Genomic DNA, 16,622 nt, shown 5'->3' on the forward strand with positions numbered 1-16,622 from the left:
TGTAACGAGAGCGAGTGGCCCCTGGGTCTGCTCCTTGCTGGGTTTGTGGAGATGGGGGTGTTTGCTTCTTGGGGAGCCCAGACCCTGTGTGTCTCCCCAGCCTGCGCAGAAGCGGGTGCCTGTCGGTGCGGGTCCCCCATGCAGGGACAGCTGGTTGGATGGGAGGGCTGGGGCTGTGGGACCCCCATCCCAGAGCTGCTGCTCCCCCAAAAAGTGTGCAGGGGTACGAGAAACTGGCTGCCGTGGGGCTGTGCTAATCCAGGGGGTGGGATGGTCTTGGGGTCTGGAGCTTGGAGCAGGGCTGGCTTCCAAGTGGGGCCAGCGTGGCCCGGGGGCAGAGCTGCCCTCTTCCCATAATTTAGGGTTACGGAGGGGTTGGATGGTGACCTGCAGCTGTTCCATCGTCCCCAGCCCCAAGGTAAGGAGGGGCTCTGGGACATTTTGACAGGGCATGAGCCCCAGTCGGGGCGGTGGTGGTGGCGGGGGATGAAGGAGGGACCTGATGGCCATGCAGCAGCTCAGGGGTCACCTTGCAGAGCAGTTTCGGGGGCTCAGTTGCCAGCCCTGACCCTGTTCCAGCAGCAGGAAAGCCATCCTTCCCTTCTCCCTCTCTGCTCCTGCAGCCGCCAGCCCCGGCTCTGGGTGCTGTGTCCTGTGGGACCCCTGCCCGGGGGGCAGCTGAGCCCCAGGCTGAACCAGCAGCTCCAGCAAAAAGCCTCGTGTGTAAAGATGAACCTGTTTGTGCGTCCGTGCCGGTGTCTCGGCTTGCATGCCCTGCTGCCTTGTCTTGAGATGAATTCAAGAGCAAACCAAGCAAACGAAACGGTTTAAAAAAAAAAAAACAAACAAAAACAAAACAAAAGAAAACAAAACAAAACCCAGGAATTTTGTGACAGTGGAAATAAAAAGCTTAATGACAGTAACGAAGCCACCGTGGTCTGTGATGTGCCGTGGGGGGAAGGCAGGCAGGGTCTGGGTGGTATCTGTGGGGCTCAAAGGCTCCTGTAGCCCCCGAAGCTGCCCTCAGAGGGGCTGAGGGGGGGACAGGGTGTGTGACTACCTGGTGCCCCAAGCATGGAGCGGAGCAGAGGACACACTGAGCTGTGCTGTGATGAGCTGTCAGGTCTCAGCTGCAGGCACACGAGGTACTGCTCATCCCTTTAACACTGCACCCTTCACCTATCTTCACCCAAACACAGCTTTCCTACTGCCAGGTCCTATCATCCCTGGTGCTCTCATCCTTTCTTCCATTTCCATTTCGCAGCAAAGCCCTTGCGGCTGTGCCGTGCCCGCCTGTGCCATCCCTGTCTTCTCCAAGCCCCTTGTCGACGCAGCAGGCTGAGATCCAGCAGGCTGCTTTCGGTGCACAACGGCTGCTGAAAAACCTTGATATCAATATTTCATAGTTGTTCCCCAGCCCGTAACGGAGGTGCCCCTTGGCAGCCCCCTCCTGGCTGGCTGGCTGAGCAGGGGGGTTTGCAGCCTGGATCAGGCTTTTCACGTGCCACGGGATCGCGTTTGCCATTCCGCCGTGCCAAGTCTTCTGGAAACAAGCACTGCAAGGCTTCCCTGCCAGCCCATCTTCGTTTATTTGCTCTCTTAACGAGGCTGACTAATTATTTTTGGGAGGCCAGAGGAGATGCCCTAACAGTCGAAACAAGGAGGCTGTGTTTGCGCAGGGGTTTTGTTCGGAGGCGCCGTGTGCCAGCGCATGCCGGGGGGCACCCAGGGATTTGTCCCCCACGCTGGGGAGTGGATGATGGTGGGTGCAGGCTCTGAACAGTGGTAGTTACGCCGAGGCTGTGCCTGATTTTGCTGTGCTTTAGCCCCCCAGCGAGGCAGGGGTTAAAGCCCAACTGGTGCAGGTGCTCCTGGGATTGGGAGCGCTGGTGGGTGTGGGTGGAATTAAATTTGGTGATGCCAGCAGCCTTGGAGAAAGGTGCTCCCTGTTGTGGGGTAGGGCTGATGGCTGTGGCTACCCCATCCCCATCCCTAAAGGTGTCCAAGGCCAGGTTGGATGGAGCCTGGAGCATCCTGAGCCGGTGGGAGGTGTCGCAGGGGTGGAACTGGGGGGACTTGAGGTCCCTTCCAACCTAAACCATTCATCCATGGTTGGTGATGCTGTGGTTTGGGGGACGCTGTCCCCCTTCTGAGCCTGTAGTGAGGGTGGGGCTGGGGGTGCAGGCAGGTGGCTGCAGGTAATCCTGGCTGTGGGACAGGAGGGGACAGAGCATGGTCACAGCACCCAGGTCAGCCCTGTCTGGCTGCTCCTTCTGCCCGAGAACCCAGCCTGGGACCACAATATCGCAGGGATGTGTGGGGCAGGGGGGATGCACAAAAGGGTCCTGCTCTCCCTTGGATGGGGATGTGGGATGCGTGGTCCCTCATCTCCCCCAGCCCCTGCGTCTGGGAGGAGCGGGACTGATGCTGTGAGTTGCTGGGGCTGGAAGAGGGGTGCTCAGCACGGGGCAGGATCCGTCCCTCGGTGCAGAGCCTCACCTGGAGCCAACCCTTGGCCACAGCCCCTCCCTGGGCTCCTCTGGGGGGGGAGTTGAGCAAGAGCAGAGCATCCCTCTGGAGCAGCCGTGAGCTCAGCGCTCTGCTTCGAGGGGAGCCAGGAGAAGCCCCACAGCCCCCGGCCAGCGCTCCCAGCCAAGGGCTGCCTTTCCCAGCCAAAGGCTGCTTTTCCCAGCCTTTTCTCCTGGCTCTGGATTTGACTTTATGTGGCTCTTTGCTCCCTGCTCCCAGGGTGGCTGTGCTGGGGAGCACCCCACCCTGAGCCCCATCGCACCCCGCTATTCTGGGGGATCCCTTTGTGGGGCAGAGGGGTGGTTGTCTCCTCGGATTCCCTTTCACAGCTGGTTCTCCTCCCCCCTGCTGTGGGTTTGGCAGGTTTCCTTGCAAGCTCTCAGCTGTGTCCTCCCATAACCCCCATCTCCCCCCCCTCATCAGACTGGGGGGCTCTCGGAACTGGGGGGGGGGGTGTCAAAGCCAGGGAGGGGGTCTGGGCAGCATTTCTGACCATCCTATGGGCTGAAGGACCCGCTTCCCAATCCCCACATCCCCATCCCGGTTTCCTCCCACTCCCACCCACCTCCCCGCTGCGCTGCTGGCTCAAAAAGTCCTCGTTTTTCCCTCCCTCCCAGAAGTTGAGTGCTGGAGGAGCAGCTCTGCAGCTGGGGGCTAACCAGGATCCCCACCACGCGTGTCCCTTGCACCCTCCCCGGTGCAAGGGGAGCACCCAGGGGCGCAAGGCAAGGACAGAAGGGGTGTTCCTGCCACCCCGAGGTCTCCCCCGCGATGCCACCCCACGGAGGGGTGTTTGTGGGTCTCTGGCTGCTGCTGTTGGCCCCTGGTCTTGCTGAGCTCGCCCCTGGCACGGGGGGGGTCACCCTGGCCTTCGTCTTCGACACCACGGGCTCCATGTACGACGACCTGGTGCAGGTGATGGATGGGGCCTCGCGCATCCTGGAGCGCACGCTTGGCAGGAGCACGAAGCCCATCAGCAACTACGTGCTGGTCCCTTTCCATGACCCAGGTAAGGCTTGGGGATGGTGGGGAGGCACGTCCCTCCGTGAAATGGGGTCATGGGGAGCTGGGGTGTAGTTCTGGTTAGGCTTGGGGCTGACACATGCGATTCCTAAGCACCTGCACCACCCCTTCTCCTCCTTTTTAACGTCCCAGGACCACTGCGATGGGGATGCCAACGTGGGATGAGTTGCAGCTTGGGGACACGGTGCTGGGCAGCGGCTCCCACCCTTGTGGGCTCAGAGCAAACCATTTCTCACTGCGTTAATCCCAGTGATGCTGGAACTTGGGGGTGGCTTTTCTATTCCCAGCCTGTCCCTGTCTCCGCAGTCTAATCAAGGCCAGGGAGCATTTCTGTATAAGCACAGCGTGCTTTCAGGTTTCCTCAGTAAAAGCACTACTTGCTAAGAGTTTTTTTTCTAATTTACTGCAATACTAGAGTTTCTTTCTGTCCCAGTCTTTGCCTCGGGATGTTTGTGCACACCCATGAGCAGCAGCTGCTCTAAAAGAGCCCCAACGCCCTACAAGGAGAGCAAGTCTAAGGCTTTATTTTCAGCAGAAACACTGAGTTTGAATGAAAACCGCTGGAGCTGGACAGGGAAGGAGGGAGAGGCAATAAATGAATTTCTGAATCACTTTGCTGGGAGCTTCCCCCAGCAGAAAAGGACCCTGAGTCTGCAACTCACCCTGTCTGAGAGCTTCCCCAGAGCAGGTTGTGCCACTGGGTATGGACTGGGCTGCTCAAATCCACGTCTCGCTAGGTGCCAAGCTGGGATAGATGTGTAACCCTGAGTCTCAGAGGTCCTGGAGGGCGCAGAGGCCGGGGCGGGTGCTTGGTTGCTCTGGAGAAAACTGGTGCCAGCTCTCAGGGACGCTGTATATTTGCAGAAGTGGGACCTGCTACCCTCACTGCAGACCCCCGGCTCTTCCAGCAGCGCCTGCGGGAACTCCACGTCCAGGTAGGCATCCTCAGCTTGGCGTTGCTGCTGGCTTGGTGGGAAGCCCAGCTCTGCATTCCTGCACTGTGGTGGGTCCTGCGAGTGATCCCTGCTTCCCTCCAGCCTGGCATTCCCTGGGTGGGGGCTCAGGATGAGCTGGGCTGGTTGGGTGGGAGCAGAGCGAGTGGGTAATGCTGGCACAGCGCCCCAGACTCCTCTGACAGAGCAGAGTGCTCTCAGTTCACTGCTCTTATCCGACAGTGGGAATGATTTTCCTGGGAGAGTTTGTACAAACTCTCGTTGGAAGCAAATCTCTCCTTCTAGAAGTGCAATTTGAAAACAGTTTGAGTCTCTTTAAAACGATTTCAGCCGCATCCTGCCAGTTGAAACGCTCTCCAGGAGTTTAATCAGACTTTCTCCATCCTCAGCCCTCCCCTGCCCTGCTGAATCCCCGTGGTGTTTCCTTTCGGATGCAGCTGTGGTGTTCTGGTGGGAGGTATAAAGCTGTGACTGCAAATAATTTCACAGCCCTTTAGGGTGCAAAGCCCTGAGGAATCAGTACCTGGTAGTCGTCGTGCCTCTGTGCTGGCCTGGGGTGGCCTGTTCTGCAGGCGTGGGGGGGTGATGGGAATGAATATGCCCCTTGCAGGTGTTTGTGAGAAGGCAGCAGCTTCTATGAGTCTCTATCTCTAAATAGGTGGTTTAATCATCATTAGTGGTGAGACAGGGACAGGTTCTTGTGGTCCTGTGTCCCTGCATCACGCTGCTCTGGCTGCGTGCGGGCTGCCCCCACTGTACTGGTGCAATTCCATGAGCAGGTCCTGGGTGGGATCCTGCTGGGAAAGGCTGAGTGTTGGGTGTTTTGGTGCCTGTGCCACGTTCCTCCCTGTGTGTGTGTCAGGGCGGAGGGGACTGCCCCGAGATGAGCGTGGGAGCCATCAGGCTGGCAGTGGAGCTCTCACACCCTGGCTCCTTCATCTACGTCTTCTCGGATGCCCGGGCCAAGGACTACGAGCAGCAGGAGGAGCTGCTACGGCTTCTGCAACACAAGCAGAGCCAGGTGAGTGGCACAGCAGCAGCTCCTGGCAATGACCCACAGCGATAAACTCCTCTCTGCTGCCTGTCAGAGGGGGGAATTTTGCATCTCTTGGGTTGGATCCGCGTGCCGGGGGCTGGTGGGTGCCGGCTGCATCCCTCCCCGAGATGACGGACCCGTGTGCGATGCTACGGGGGACGTTGCCGTGTCAGGTGGTGTTCGTGCTGACGGGAGACTGCGGGGACAGGAGTCACCCTGGGTACCGCGTGTACGAGCGTGTCGCAGCCACCAGCTCTGGGCAGATCTTCCACCTGGACAAGCAGCAGGTGACAGAGGTGAGCAAGGAGACCTGTGGGAACAGGGACAATGCGGATGAGATGTGTGCGATCCAGACCAGCTTGGCTGCTCTTATATTCTCCCGCGGCTAATCCTTGGGTCCAATGTGCCTCCAAATTGCTCTGGGAGCCCCCCAAGCTCTAGCCTGAGACAAAAGTAAGGACTTGAGAAAGCTCTTGAGCTTGCTACAGGGCTGCTTCTGTGATTTTTGTGATGATCTGGCTCACCGGACCCCGTGGAGGGAGGCGTCTGCTCGGGGCTGAGGATGAAGTTGGGATGCTCCTGGTGCTCTCTGCATCCCGGGCATCAGGCGGATGGCCTGGCTGTGGGGACAGGAGCTTCATTGCCTGTCCCTTGGCTCAGAGCTCTTGACCAGCATGAAATCTGAGACCTGAGGATGAGCCAAGTGCTTTTCTGCTGGTTACTGGGCAGCCTCTCTCAGCAGCACCCCCAGCATCAGCCCCTACCAGTTGTGTTTTAATGGTTTCTATTCCCGTGACCGAGCTGGGGGGGGTAACAACGCGCCTGCTCCAAATAGCTCAGCAGAAGACATTTGGCAATAACAATTACACCAAACTACCCAACTCCTTTTGCACCTGCTCGTGGCAGGGAGGGCTCAGCTGGGTCTGTCACCTCCAGCCTGCCTGTCCCTGTGCTGCCCTCACACTGGCTCCCACGGGATCTGGCTGGGCTCTCACCTGGGCACTGTTTCGCAGCCTTACCTGGGATTTTGACCCGGTGTGATGCAGCCCTGCCCTGCAAATGGCCATGTAGGTGATGGAGGATCAGGGTCAATCCTCCTCAATGTGTCTGCAGGTGCTGAAGTGGGTGGAAGAAGCCATCCAAGCCTCCAAAGTCCACTTACTGTCCACGGACCACGAGGATGGCGGGGAGCACACCTGGCCTGTCCCCTTTGACCCCAGCCTAAAGGAGGTCACTATCTCCCTGAGTGGCCCAGCTCCGGGGATTGAGATCCGGGATCCAGCAGGTAGGAGCCCATGGGAGGGGATGGAGGGGATGCTCTAGCTCCCAGAGAGCGACAGGAGAATCCCTGTAGGTCAGGAGAAAGAGGAGGCTGCAGGCATGGGAGTTGCCAAACTTTGTGCTGAAATCTTAACTTAAAAAAAAAAAAGCAGTGAGATGTAAACCCCTCATTAAGCACCAAGTGCATCTGCCTGCTCCCCTGTTGGGTTGGATTTGTCTCTGGTTTTGGGACGGTCTTCCCTGTGCCATGATGGGCTCTGCACCTCAGTGAGCCCCATGGGCACCTGGCCAGCCGCAGGGACCGCAGGATGCAGCCGAGTTGCCCATCCCAGAGGTTCACTCGCCATTGCAGGAAAGGTCCTGGAGAAAGGCCAGGGGCTGAAGGAGCTGCTCAGCATCCCCAACTCAGCCGTGGTGGTGGCTGTGGAGCCCCAGGTGCCAGGGACGTGGTTGGTCACGGTAGGCTGGTGGCAGACTCTGTGCATTGTCCCCTATCTGTCCCCTGGGGGATATTTATCCAGCCAGGCTTTGCGAGGCGTGAGCTTTCTGCTGTCCTCCTCCAGCCGGGCAAAGGACATGAGCATCCTAGAAGGGGATAGTTGGTGCCCCCACCCTTTCCTCGCTTCCTCCTTCCCCTGCCCTCAGCCCGTGCCTCTTGTTCTGCTTCCAGACCCAGAGCAGCGGCCGCCACTCGCTGAGGATCACGGGTATCAGCAACATTAATTTTCAAGCCAGCTTCTCCTCCCAGCTGGACTTCGATGCCAGCCAGCCTGGGGAGCGGCCAGTGCAGGGTGAGGCTGGTGCTGCCCAGGGGATGTGGATGCCGCGTCTGGGCTTCTTGCACCTGGGAATGTGGCTGAGTGTGGGTTTTTTTCCCTTCCCCACCACCAGGTCTGCCCATCTCCGTAGTGGTGAACTGCACTGGTCTGAAGCCACCTGGGCACTTGCAGGAGATTGAGCTCTTCAACACCTCTGGCCATGCCCTCCTCTCGCTGCCCGTGCGGCCTCTCTCCAACGCCTCCTCAGGGCGGCTCTGGGTGGGCTCGCTGCTCCGTGTCCCCCCAGGGGACTTTCTGCTGAAGGTGAAGGGAGAAGACACCCATGGCCACCCTCTGCACCGTGTTTCTGGGGTCACCTACACCAGCGTGGTCCCTGGTGAGTGGTCCCCATGCTCCCCACAGGTGCTGAGAAGGGACCTAAGGCTCCAGCATCGCCTCTGTTTTGGTTTCTGCTGGGTTATTTTTTATTCTGCTCTTGGTGAGCTCTTGAAGAGTGTTCTATGCGTGTCTCCCCAATTACTTCCAGGTCTCCCCAAAGTGAACATCTCCAGCAAGATCCAGGCTTACACTGGTGAGCCACAGGTGGTCTCCTGCTCCGTGTGGAGCGAGCTCCCTTTCCGCGTGCAGCTCAGCCGGGGTAGGATGAAGCTTGCAGAGGAGCGGTTCTTCAGGTGAGCATCCAGTTTGGCTCAGTGAGCTCCACTGTGGGCAGCAACACCTCCCTGAATTGTGACGGTGGGGAATGCTGTGTGCTGGCTGGGTGCCTGCAAGTCCCGAGCATCCCAAGGCAGCAGTGGAAAATCCTGAGGGACGTGTCTGCATGATGCTGTGGGGAGTGGTGATGCACCTGTTTCATAGAACCATGGAATCACCAGGTTGGAAGAGACCCAACGGATCATCGTGTCCAACCATTCCTATCAAACACTAAACCATGTCCCTCAGCACCTCGTCCACCCGTCCCTTAAACACCTCCCCTGTTGTCTGACTTGGATGGAGACCTAAGGATTTGGAGCAGGGTGGCAGCACAGTGACTCAAGCTCCTGTCCCCCTGAGTGAGGCTGACCCTGTCATCTCCCTTTCTGTAGAGCCTGGGGGAACATCAGCTGGTTGATTCCCATTGTGTCCAAGAGTGATGAAGGATTTTACGAGTGCACAGCCACAAGCAAAGTCGGGGCTACGCGGGCTCACGCCTACATCTCTGTCTCAGGTGGGGGCTGCTCATGCCAAGCCTCGATGCCGGCTCTGCAGCTGAGCAAGGGCTCGTTTCACCCCGCTGCGTTGTGTTTGCAGACCCACCGCCACGTCTCGTAGCCCCAGGCAACATCACGGCTTCCCCGGGCCAAGACGTGGTCATGTCCTGCCCGGTGGTAAGCGACGTGCCCTACAACCTGACATGGAGCTGGGACGGGAGGGCAGCGCAGCCAGGGGACGGACGGACCCGGCTGCTGGAGAACCGCTCGCTGGAGATCAGCCGCGTGCAGCCCGCGGACGAGGGGCAGTATGAGTGCGTGGCACGCAGCGCTCGTGGCTCTGCCACCGCCTCCCTCTGGCTCTTTGTGCAGGGTAAAGCTCTGCCCCACACCAGATGATGCCTTTCCTCATGGGATGGCGCCTGGTGGCTTGAGCCTTTCTTCAACCCCACACAGAGGCACCGTGGGTGAAGGTGGATGCCAGCCCCCAGCGTTTCAGCAGAGGCCAGGAGCTGCAGCTGAATTGCACCGCTGGGGGACACCCCCTGCCCCGCATCACCTGGAAGCACTGGGGATGGGCGCTGGAGCAGGACGAGAGGTGACCTTGGTGGGGAACAGGGTGCCTTCATCCTCCCTGTCCCACTAGGGATGATGCTCCCCTTGCAGGGTGCCCCAGCTGAGGGGCTCGAGGTTTCCCATAGCTCTGGAAAGAAGAAAGTACTGCAATAGCCCCACCTGAGCACCTGCGATGTTTGGCTGCTAGCCTTGATTTCATACACTTATTTTTAAGCTAGGTAGCCTTATCCAGGTCACCGTCCCCACCAAGGGGCACTTGAGGTGCTTTGCACACCAGGTGTGTACTCAAGTCTCAAAATACTCCTTGAGCTTCCCCTCATTTCTTCTGCTTTTGGCTTTCATGTCCGTGTCAGATTGAATGCTGGAGTGGGCTTGGGGCTTTTCCCTGGCTCCAAGAAACATCCTTCCCTGCAGCAGCTGGTTTTAAGTGCTCACCCCCATCTATCAAATGCTCAGAACTTGCCACGTGTGCTTTAATGGGATGGATTTAAGCCCACTCACTTATTTCAGTGCATCTCTCGCTGGCTCCTATTCTCATAGCGCTTATTTCTTCCTCTCTCCCTGTTTGCTGCAGGGTTTTTACTGATGCTCAGGGCACCCTGCACATCAGGGCTGCTGTCCCAGAGGATGCAGGGGATTACAGCTGCTATGCTGCCAGCACGTTGGGCTGGGATGAGCAAACCATCACCCTGGAGTTCACTGGTACGTGCTCCCTGCTGTCTGGCAGCGTCCCTGGAAGAGCCAGGGGTTGCTGTCTCTTGGCTGCCAGCTGGGATCTTGTGGCACATGAGCTATGGGATGGGGCTATCTGTGATGAGGAGTGTTGGGGGGCAGTTCTGGGGTCCCCTTGGGGTAGGAGAAGTCTGGCTGGAAAGCTGCCTGGAGGAGAGGGACCTGGGGGTGTTGGTTGACAGCGACCGAACATGAGCCAGCAGTGGCCAAGAAGGCCAATAGCATCTTGGCTTGGATCAGAAACAGCGTGGCCAGCAGGTCCAGGGAGGTTCTTCTCCCTCTGGACTTGACACTGGGGAGATGCTTCTTGGATCCTGTGTTCAGTTCTGGGCCCCTCACCACAAGAAGGATGTTGAGGCTCTGGGGCGAGTCCAGAGAAGAGCAACGAAGCTGGTGAGGGGGCTGGAGAACAGGCCTTATGAGGAACGGCTGAGAGAGCTGGGGGTGTTTAGCCTGGAGAAGAGGAGGCTGAGGGGAGACCTCATTGCTCTCTCCAACTCCCTGAAAGGAGGTTGTGGAGAGGAGGGAGCTGGGCTCTTCTCCCAAGTGACAGGGGACAGGACGAGAGGGAATGGCCTCAAGCTCCACCAGGGAAGCACAAGGCGCTGAGGGACATGGTTTAGTATTTGATAGGGATGGTTGGACTCGATGATCCAGTGGGTCTTTTCCAACCTGGTGATTCTATGATTCTATGAGTGACACCACATCCAGTGCCACAGGGAGTCACCAAAGCCATCTCTCTCCCCATGGCACAGAGTCTCCTGCTATCCTTGCCGTGACGCCCAGCGTGAAGGCACTGGTGGGAGAAGATGTGACCCTGGAGTGCTGGGTTTCGGGAGTGCCCCCACCCCACGTTGCATGGTACAAAGGTGAGGCTGGGGTGGGCACGGGGACCAAACCCCCTCTGTGCAATGGGGACCCTCTGCTGCCTGCAGGGTTGTCACAGGTGGGGTCCCCCAGGCTGACAGCAGGAGGGACCCCCGGAGGCACTTGGGGTGCTGACACGGTGGGTTCTCGGGGCAGGCGAGCAGGTGGTGGTGACATTCGCCCCCAGCACCCAGCGTGCGGTCCTGCGGCTGCAGGCAGTGCGAGAGGAGGACGCGGGGCGGTACGTCTGCAAGGCTCTGGGCGAGGCTGGCACTGCCTTCGACAGCACCGTGCTGGACGTGGGGTGTAAGTCTGCCTCTCCTTTCGGATGCCACTGAGCACTGAAGATGATCTCCAGTCTTCTCCCTCCCAGCTGCTGCTTCCCAAGTCTCCTCTTGCCCCCAGCTCCCTTGTTTCTCATCGTGGGGTGTTGGTGCTCAGCACAAGCTGAAGCCTGGCAGGTTTTCCAAGGGTCAGGAGGATGGAAGAGGCTCAAGGAGCATGGTTTAGAATTAGATAGGAATTCGATGACCCAGTGGGTGTTTTCCAGTCTGCTGATTCTATGATTCTAAGTGGCAGAAGACCAGAGTAGATGCTACTGCACTGGGACAAGGCAGCTCGGGATTAAACTAGGGATGTTAAGTCCAGTCAGTGGCATTAGGTGGAGGTAGGGGTTGACTTCTGTGTGTCTGAGAACCCAGGTATCCCAAATTCTGGACATTAGGAAAAAATTCTTTACAGAAAGGGTCATTGGGCACTGGAACAGGCTGCCCAGGGAGGAGGTTGAGTCACCTTCCCTGGAGGTGTTTAAGGCACGGGTGGATGAGGTGCTGAGGGACATGGTTTAGTGATTGATGGGAATGGTTGGACTCGATGATCCGGTGGGTCTCTTCCAACCTGGTGATTCTGTGATTCTGTGAAATGATGCTCAGGGCTTCTCACCAGAGGCAGAAGGGGTGGAAGAGTCCAGGAAGGAGGACAAGAAGGAGGTTCAGAGTTAGGCACAGTAAGGCTTGAGGTGGTTAACAGTGGAAAAGTGCAAGTGGTTTTCCCTTGTCAGGGGGGCAATGGCTATAACAGCTTTAGAAAAACACCAAACATATTAAATTGATCTCATAACCTGTCATAGAATCACCAGGTTGGAAAAGACCCACTGGATCATCGAGTCCAACCATTCCCATCAATCACTAAACCATGTCCCTCAGTGGTTTGTCCACCCGTCCCTTAAAACCCCTCCAGGGAAGGTGAATCAACCCCCTCCCTGGGCAGCCTCTGCCAGTGCCCAATGACCCTTTCCAGGAAAAATATTTTCCTAATGTCCAGCCTGAACCTCCCCTGGTGGAGCTTGAGGCCATTCCCTCTCATCCTGTCCCCTGTCACTTGGGAGAAGAGCCCAGCTCCCTCCTCTCCACAACCTCCTTTCAGGTAGTTGTAGAGAGCAATGAGGTCTCCCCTCAGCCTCCTCTTCTCCAGGTTTTCACGGCACTTGGTTCATGGGTTTTGCAGCCGTGTCTCTTCTCTGGGCTCAGCTGTTTGCACAGCCTGCTTCGAGGAAGCCAGGGTGTTGGACCTGCTTGACCCCCTTCTCTGCTGCTCTCTCCTCCAGCTGCCCCACACTTTCCTGAGCCCCTGGGAGATGTGATGGTCGAGGTCGGGGAGAGCGTGAGCCTCCTGTGCCGAGCCGAGGGCTCTCCCCTGCCACGGGTCACCTGGTCCCGGCAGGATGGGAAGCCTGTGACAGGCTGGCACGGGCCACACGGTGTTTCCAGCCAGCTGGAGGCTGCCGAGCTCCTCATCGACAGTAAGAGAGCTGAGCATGCACGATGTGTTGGCACGGTGGAGAGCGTGCGTGGGCATCCTGCCTGGAGCTGGCGTGGGGCTCTTCAGTCCCACCGTGCTCTGGCGTTGCTAGGTTCAGGCTTCTTCCCACTGTGCTCCAGGTGCTTCGCTGGATGACCAAGCCATCTACATCTGCAAAGCCCAGAATGAGTTTGGGAAAATCCAGGCGGAGGTCAAGCTCACGGTCACCGGACACGGTTTGCGTTTACGTGATTTTGTTGGTTATCGATCCGGGCTGTGGCCAGCAGTGAGTGAGCAGCAGAGCCGTGCGGCCACGTCTGCTCCGAGCTGGCCACGGTGAATGCTTCACAACAACTTCCCAGCCCTGGGTTCAGATAACGTCCTTCCACCTCTTTGTCTTAATGCACTGACATGTGCTTGAACCCAAACTGCAGACAAAAGTCTCTAAATTCTCAGGGAGCTGAATATCAGAGGTGGCTTGTGCTGGGCCACGGCTTGGACCTTGGAAGAAAGACAATCCAGATCTGTTGTCCTGAGTGTTTCTGGCCAATTAGGCTCTAATTAGTATTGTTTTCCCTTTCCTCTCTCTCAAGCAGCCCCAGAAATAGCTCTTTCATCCCCTGTGGTCCGTGTGCTCCCAGGCCAGCCTGCGTCGCTGCCCTGCGTGATCCTGGCTGGGCGGCCGCTCCCAGCCCGTCGCTGGCTGAAGGATGAGCAGCCGGTGAGGCTTCTGCTCCTGCTGGGGTGGTGGGTGTGTGGGTAGCTGCGAGCACAGCCCTGCACCAGGGGTTTGACTGCAGAATGGGCGTCCCAGCCTCCCACGTCCAAAGCTGCTGGTGAAACGCCAGGAGAACATTTGAATTGTGAGGGCAACGTGGGCTGATCCCCACATCAGGATGTTCCTGTTGCTGGAGGATCTGTTACTAGATATGCCTCAAAGACCCAGTGACACAGTAATGTTTGATCTCCTCATCCACCCCACTTTCTGCTCTCTGCCTGTGCCCAGGTAACCGCAAGCAGCCGCTACACTGTCCAGGCTGATGGGAGCCTGCGTGTGGACCAGGTGTCCCAGGAGGATGCGGGAACCTACACCTGTGAGGTGACCAATGCCCTCGGCTCGCACCGGCAGGACATCTCCTTGGTCATCCATGGCAAGTGGCAGGATGCTGAGCATCCCTGCGCGGTGGTGACCGGCAGTGTGCGCCCACCACCCTTCTCAAGCAGCAGAGGACCGCTCTCTGTGGCAGATGTGACCCTGGCCATGCAGGGTGAGGTGCTTCTCTTCTTTCCCAGTCCCTCCCAGCATTGAGCTTGGCCCTGTCCTCATCACCGCCACCGAGGGAGCGGCCGTTGCCCTGCAGTGCAATGCCACGGGTGTGCCCCCTCCTGCTATCACCTGGGCAAAGGTAGGTGACAGGGACAGGCTGGTTGCTGTCCCCATGCCAGCCAGGCTGGGGGCTGATGGCTGTGGCAGCCAGGGAAGGTGACACTGAGTGCTCTGGGAAGCTGGGACCAGGAGGTAACTTGCTCTGATGGGTCCAGAGCACTCTTCTTGCTCTTGCTTGGATCATAGGAGAGTCTCTGCTGCTTGTCTTGCTTCCTCCTTTTTCCCCTGCAGGGCACAGAGCCCCTTTTGCTGAGCCCACGCTACCACTTCGACCCCGATGGGACCCTCCTGATCCCTTCACCCTCCCCTGAAGATGCTGGGACCTACTTCTGCACAGCTACCAACGCAGCAGGCTTCTCCAGCCGGGAGATGCAGCTCTCCATCATCAGTGAGTGCCCGGGACTGGCCCTGGTACCAGCTCCCGAGGGTGACTGACTGGGAGATAACCATCTGGGGACCCTCCTAGCACCCTTGGGCCACTTAGCCAGGTGCTAGATGGGTTTGTGGGATGGGAAGAGCAGCAGCTAGGGCTATGGGGCACTTGAAGTGTTCCTGCACCAACTGTGCTGCCTCTCCACTCAGCAAAGCCCAGGATCAGTGCGAATGGATCGCAGACATCGGACCCCATAACAATCCTGGCTGTCCTTGGGCAGGAGACCACGCTGCCCTGCGAGGTTCAAGGCTACCCCCCTCCCTTGGTGGTGTGGACTCGGGAGTCCCAGCTGCTTCCCCTTGCCACAGAGAGGTGAGGACAGTGATGGGTGCCAGGGCCACGGTCTCTTGGGGTTGTGTGTCTCCTCAGAGGGATGTTGGGTCCATGAAGGGACTAAGCTGCTTGGTAGGGAGATGTGAAAGACATCCTTGACATCAACTGGATGATGCTCACTGCTGTGGCGTGAGCCGAAGCGGTCAAGTAGTCCACATTAGTTCTTCTCTTCAAGGAAAGAAGAGCAAGAACTGCCAAACATTTTTTCCATCATACAAACATCTGCTAGGATGGAGCAGCTGCTCCTGACCCTCCGTGTGCTTGCCCTGGACTGGGGTTAGGCAGCTCCTCAGCCCCACTCACCCGTCTGCCTTCATGCACATTCCTGCCTTGTGCCGTCACGGTGCTGGAGGCAACGAGGCCAAGGATGCGCCTGGAGATGGTGGGAGGTGATGGATCGGGTCTGGATGCTGCTCTACACCCAGGTGGCTGCAGAGCACGGAGGAGAAGGAGTATTGAGGTCTGGAGTAGGAGGAGAGCAGCACAGAGATAGGGGTGGACAGCCAGGGAAGCTGAGGGTGCTGCAGCCTCCGCTGCCCTCACAGCCCACGTGTTGGGGTGACTTCGTGGGCTTTGGGCACTGAAACGGTCCTGGGACGAGGCTTGGCAGAAACACAGTTGTGAGCCTAGCTTTGTCTGCAGTGGGATGTGGGTTTAAAGCCCAGTTCTGTTCCAGTGGGTGACTTCTGCAGGGCCAAATTCACTTGGTGGTGGTGTTGAAGCTGATGGCAGCCTTGAGATGGTCATTTAATGAAGTATGACAGGAGAAGTTAAGCTGGGAGTGGTTGGATATGTGTTTATCAAGTGCCTTGGCTCTCCCTGTTAGAAGCAGGGCATTCTTTCTCAGCAGATTAGCACCATGCTCCCTAAATTCATGGCCCCTGGTCTTGGGATTGATGACTTCTTTCCCTGCACTTGAGGATTGCCCAGGAAGGCAAGAAGGCATCTTGGTTTCGCTCCTCTTGAGGGACTGTGTTGCATTGTTCTTGTTGTCTGGTTCCCTGTGGCTGCTCCTAGTTGACTTGTGTTGCTCCCCACATCTCAGCTGGTTTGTCCTCACGTGTCCCAGTGATTTCTGGGAGCACACGAGGAGGAATCCGCAGCCGTGGGCTGAGATGATGTTATGTCTGCGATGCACAGACAGCGCTGGGAGCGAGAGCATGGCCAGCTCCAGCTGCAGGGGCCGTGCTCCTTGGGGAACCCCATCCCACTACCTCCCCAAAGCGGGTGGCTCACACCGCTGCCTCATGCTGAGCTCGTGTAGGAGCTGAGCAAAGGGGATTTGCACCCATGGGCAGCTCCACTATGCTCCTCGTGCAGGAGGTTGCCCAGGGGACCTTCTCTCAGCTGTCTCAAAGCAGCGATGAGCTCTTAGCCCTCAGCTTCTACCCAGAGGTAGGTGATGGATGGCACAGCTGTTGCTCCCATCCAGCTTTCCTGTTCCCTCTTCCCCAAGATACAGCATCCTCTCGTCAGGGTCCCTCCAGCTGGCTGAGCCCCAGGTGACAGACAGCGGCCTCTACACCTGCACAGCCACGAACGCTGCAGGGAACGCCTCGCTCAGCTACAGCCTGCACGTCCAAGGTTCACAGCCACTTGTTGAAATGCTTCTCCCGTGGGCTGCGGGTCTTCGTGCACCACTGGGGTCCTGCACTCTCCAAGCCTTTGGCTGCTCCCACATCCCCATACCAGGGTCTGAGGGT

At 58.1% G+C, this 16,622-nt stretch overlaps 1 protein-coding gene across 1 annotated transcript in view; it reads left to right on the forward strand.

Moving 5' to 3' along the window:
* The first annotated feature begins 3,300 nt into the window (after nt 1–3,300).
* The window catches only part of HMCN2 (hemicentin 2), a 42,352-nt gene continuing 29,030 nt past the window's right edge, over nt 3,301–16,622 (forward strand). The window contains exons 1-23 of the mRNA XM_069873184.1: nt 3,301–3,538; nt 4,417–4,487; nt 5,368–5,526; nt 5,715–5,837; nt 6,655–6,826; nt 7,175–7,281; nt 7,493–7,613; nt 7,714–7,977; nt 8,128–8,272; nt 8,687–8,808; nt 8,892–9,164; nt 9,248–9,389; nt 9,942–10,069; nt 10,855–10,968; nt 11,123–11,272; nt 12,573–12,767; nt 12,907–13,002; nt 13,363–13,487; nt 13,773–13,917; nt 14,060–14,172; nt 14,385–14,541; nt 14,736–14,898; nt 16,376–16,503. Coding sequence (XP_069729285.1) covers nt 3,301–3,538; nt 4,417–4,487; nt 5,368–5,526; nt 5,715–5,837; nt 6,655–6,826; nt 7,175–7,281; nt 7,493–7,613; nt 7,714–7,977; nt 8,128–8,272; nt 8,687–8,808; nt 8,892–9,164; nt 9,248–9,389; nt 9,942–10,069; nt 10,855–10,968; nt 11,123–11,272; nt 12,573–12,767; nt 12,907–13,002; nt 13,363–13,487; nt 13,773–13,917; nt 14,060–14,172; nt 14,385–14,541; nt 14,736–14,898; nt 16,376–16,503 — 3,451 coding nt within the window. The remainder of the gene's footprint in view (nt 3,539–4,416; nt 4,488–5,367; nt 5,527–5,714; nt 5,838–6,654; nt 6,827–7,174; nt 7,282–7,492; nt 7,614–7,713; nt 7,978–8,127; nt 8,273–8,686; nt 8,809–8,891; nt 9,165–9,247; nt 9,390–9,941; nt 10,070–10,854; nt 10,969–11,122; nt 11,273–12,572; nt 12,768–12,906; nt 13,003–13,362; nt 13,488–13,772; nt 13,918–14,059; nt 14,173–14,384; nt 14,542–14,735; nt 14,899–16,375; nt 16,504–16,622) is intronic.

This window comes from Phaenicophaeus curvirostris, chromosome 20 (genome assembly GCF_032191515.1).
Source record: "Phaenicophaeus curvirostris isolate KB17595 chromosome 20, BPBGC_Pcur_1.0, whole genome shotgun sequence".
In the NCBI taxonomy this organism is placed as follows: domain Eukaryota; kingdom Metazoa; phylum Chordata; class Aves; order Cuculiformes; family Cuculidae; genus Phaenicophaeus; species Phaenicophaeus curvirostris.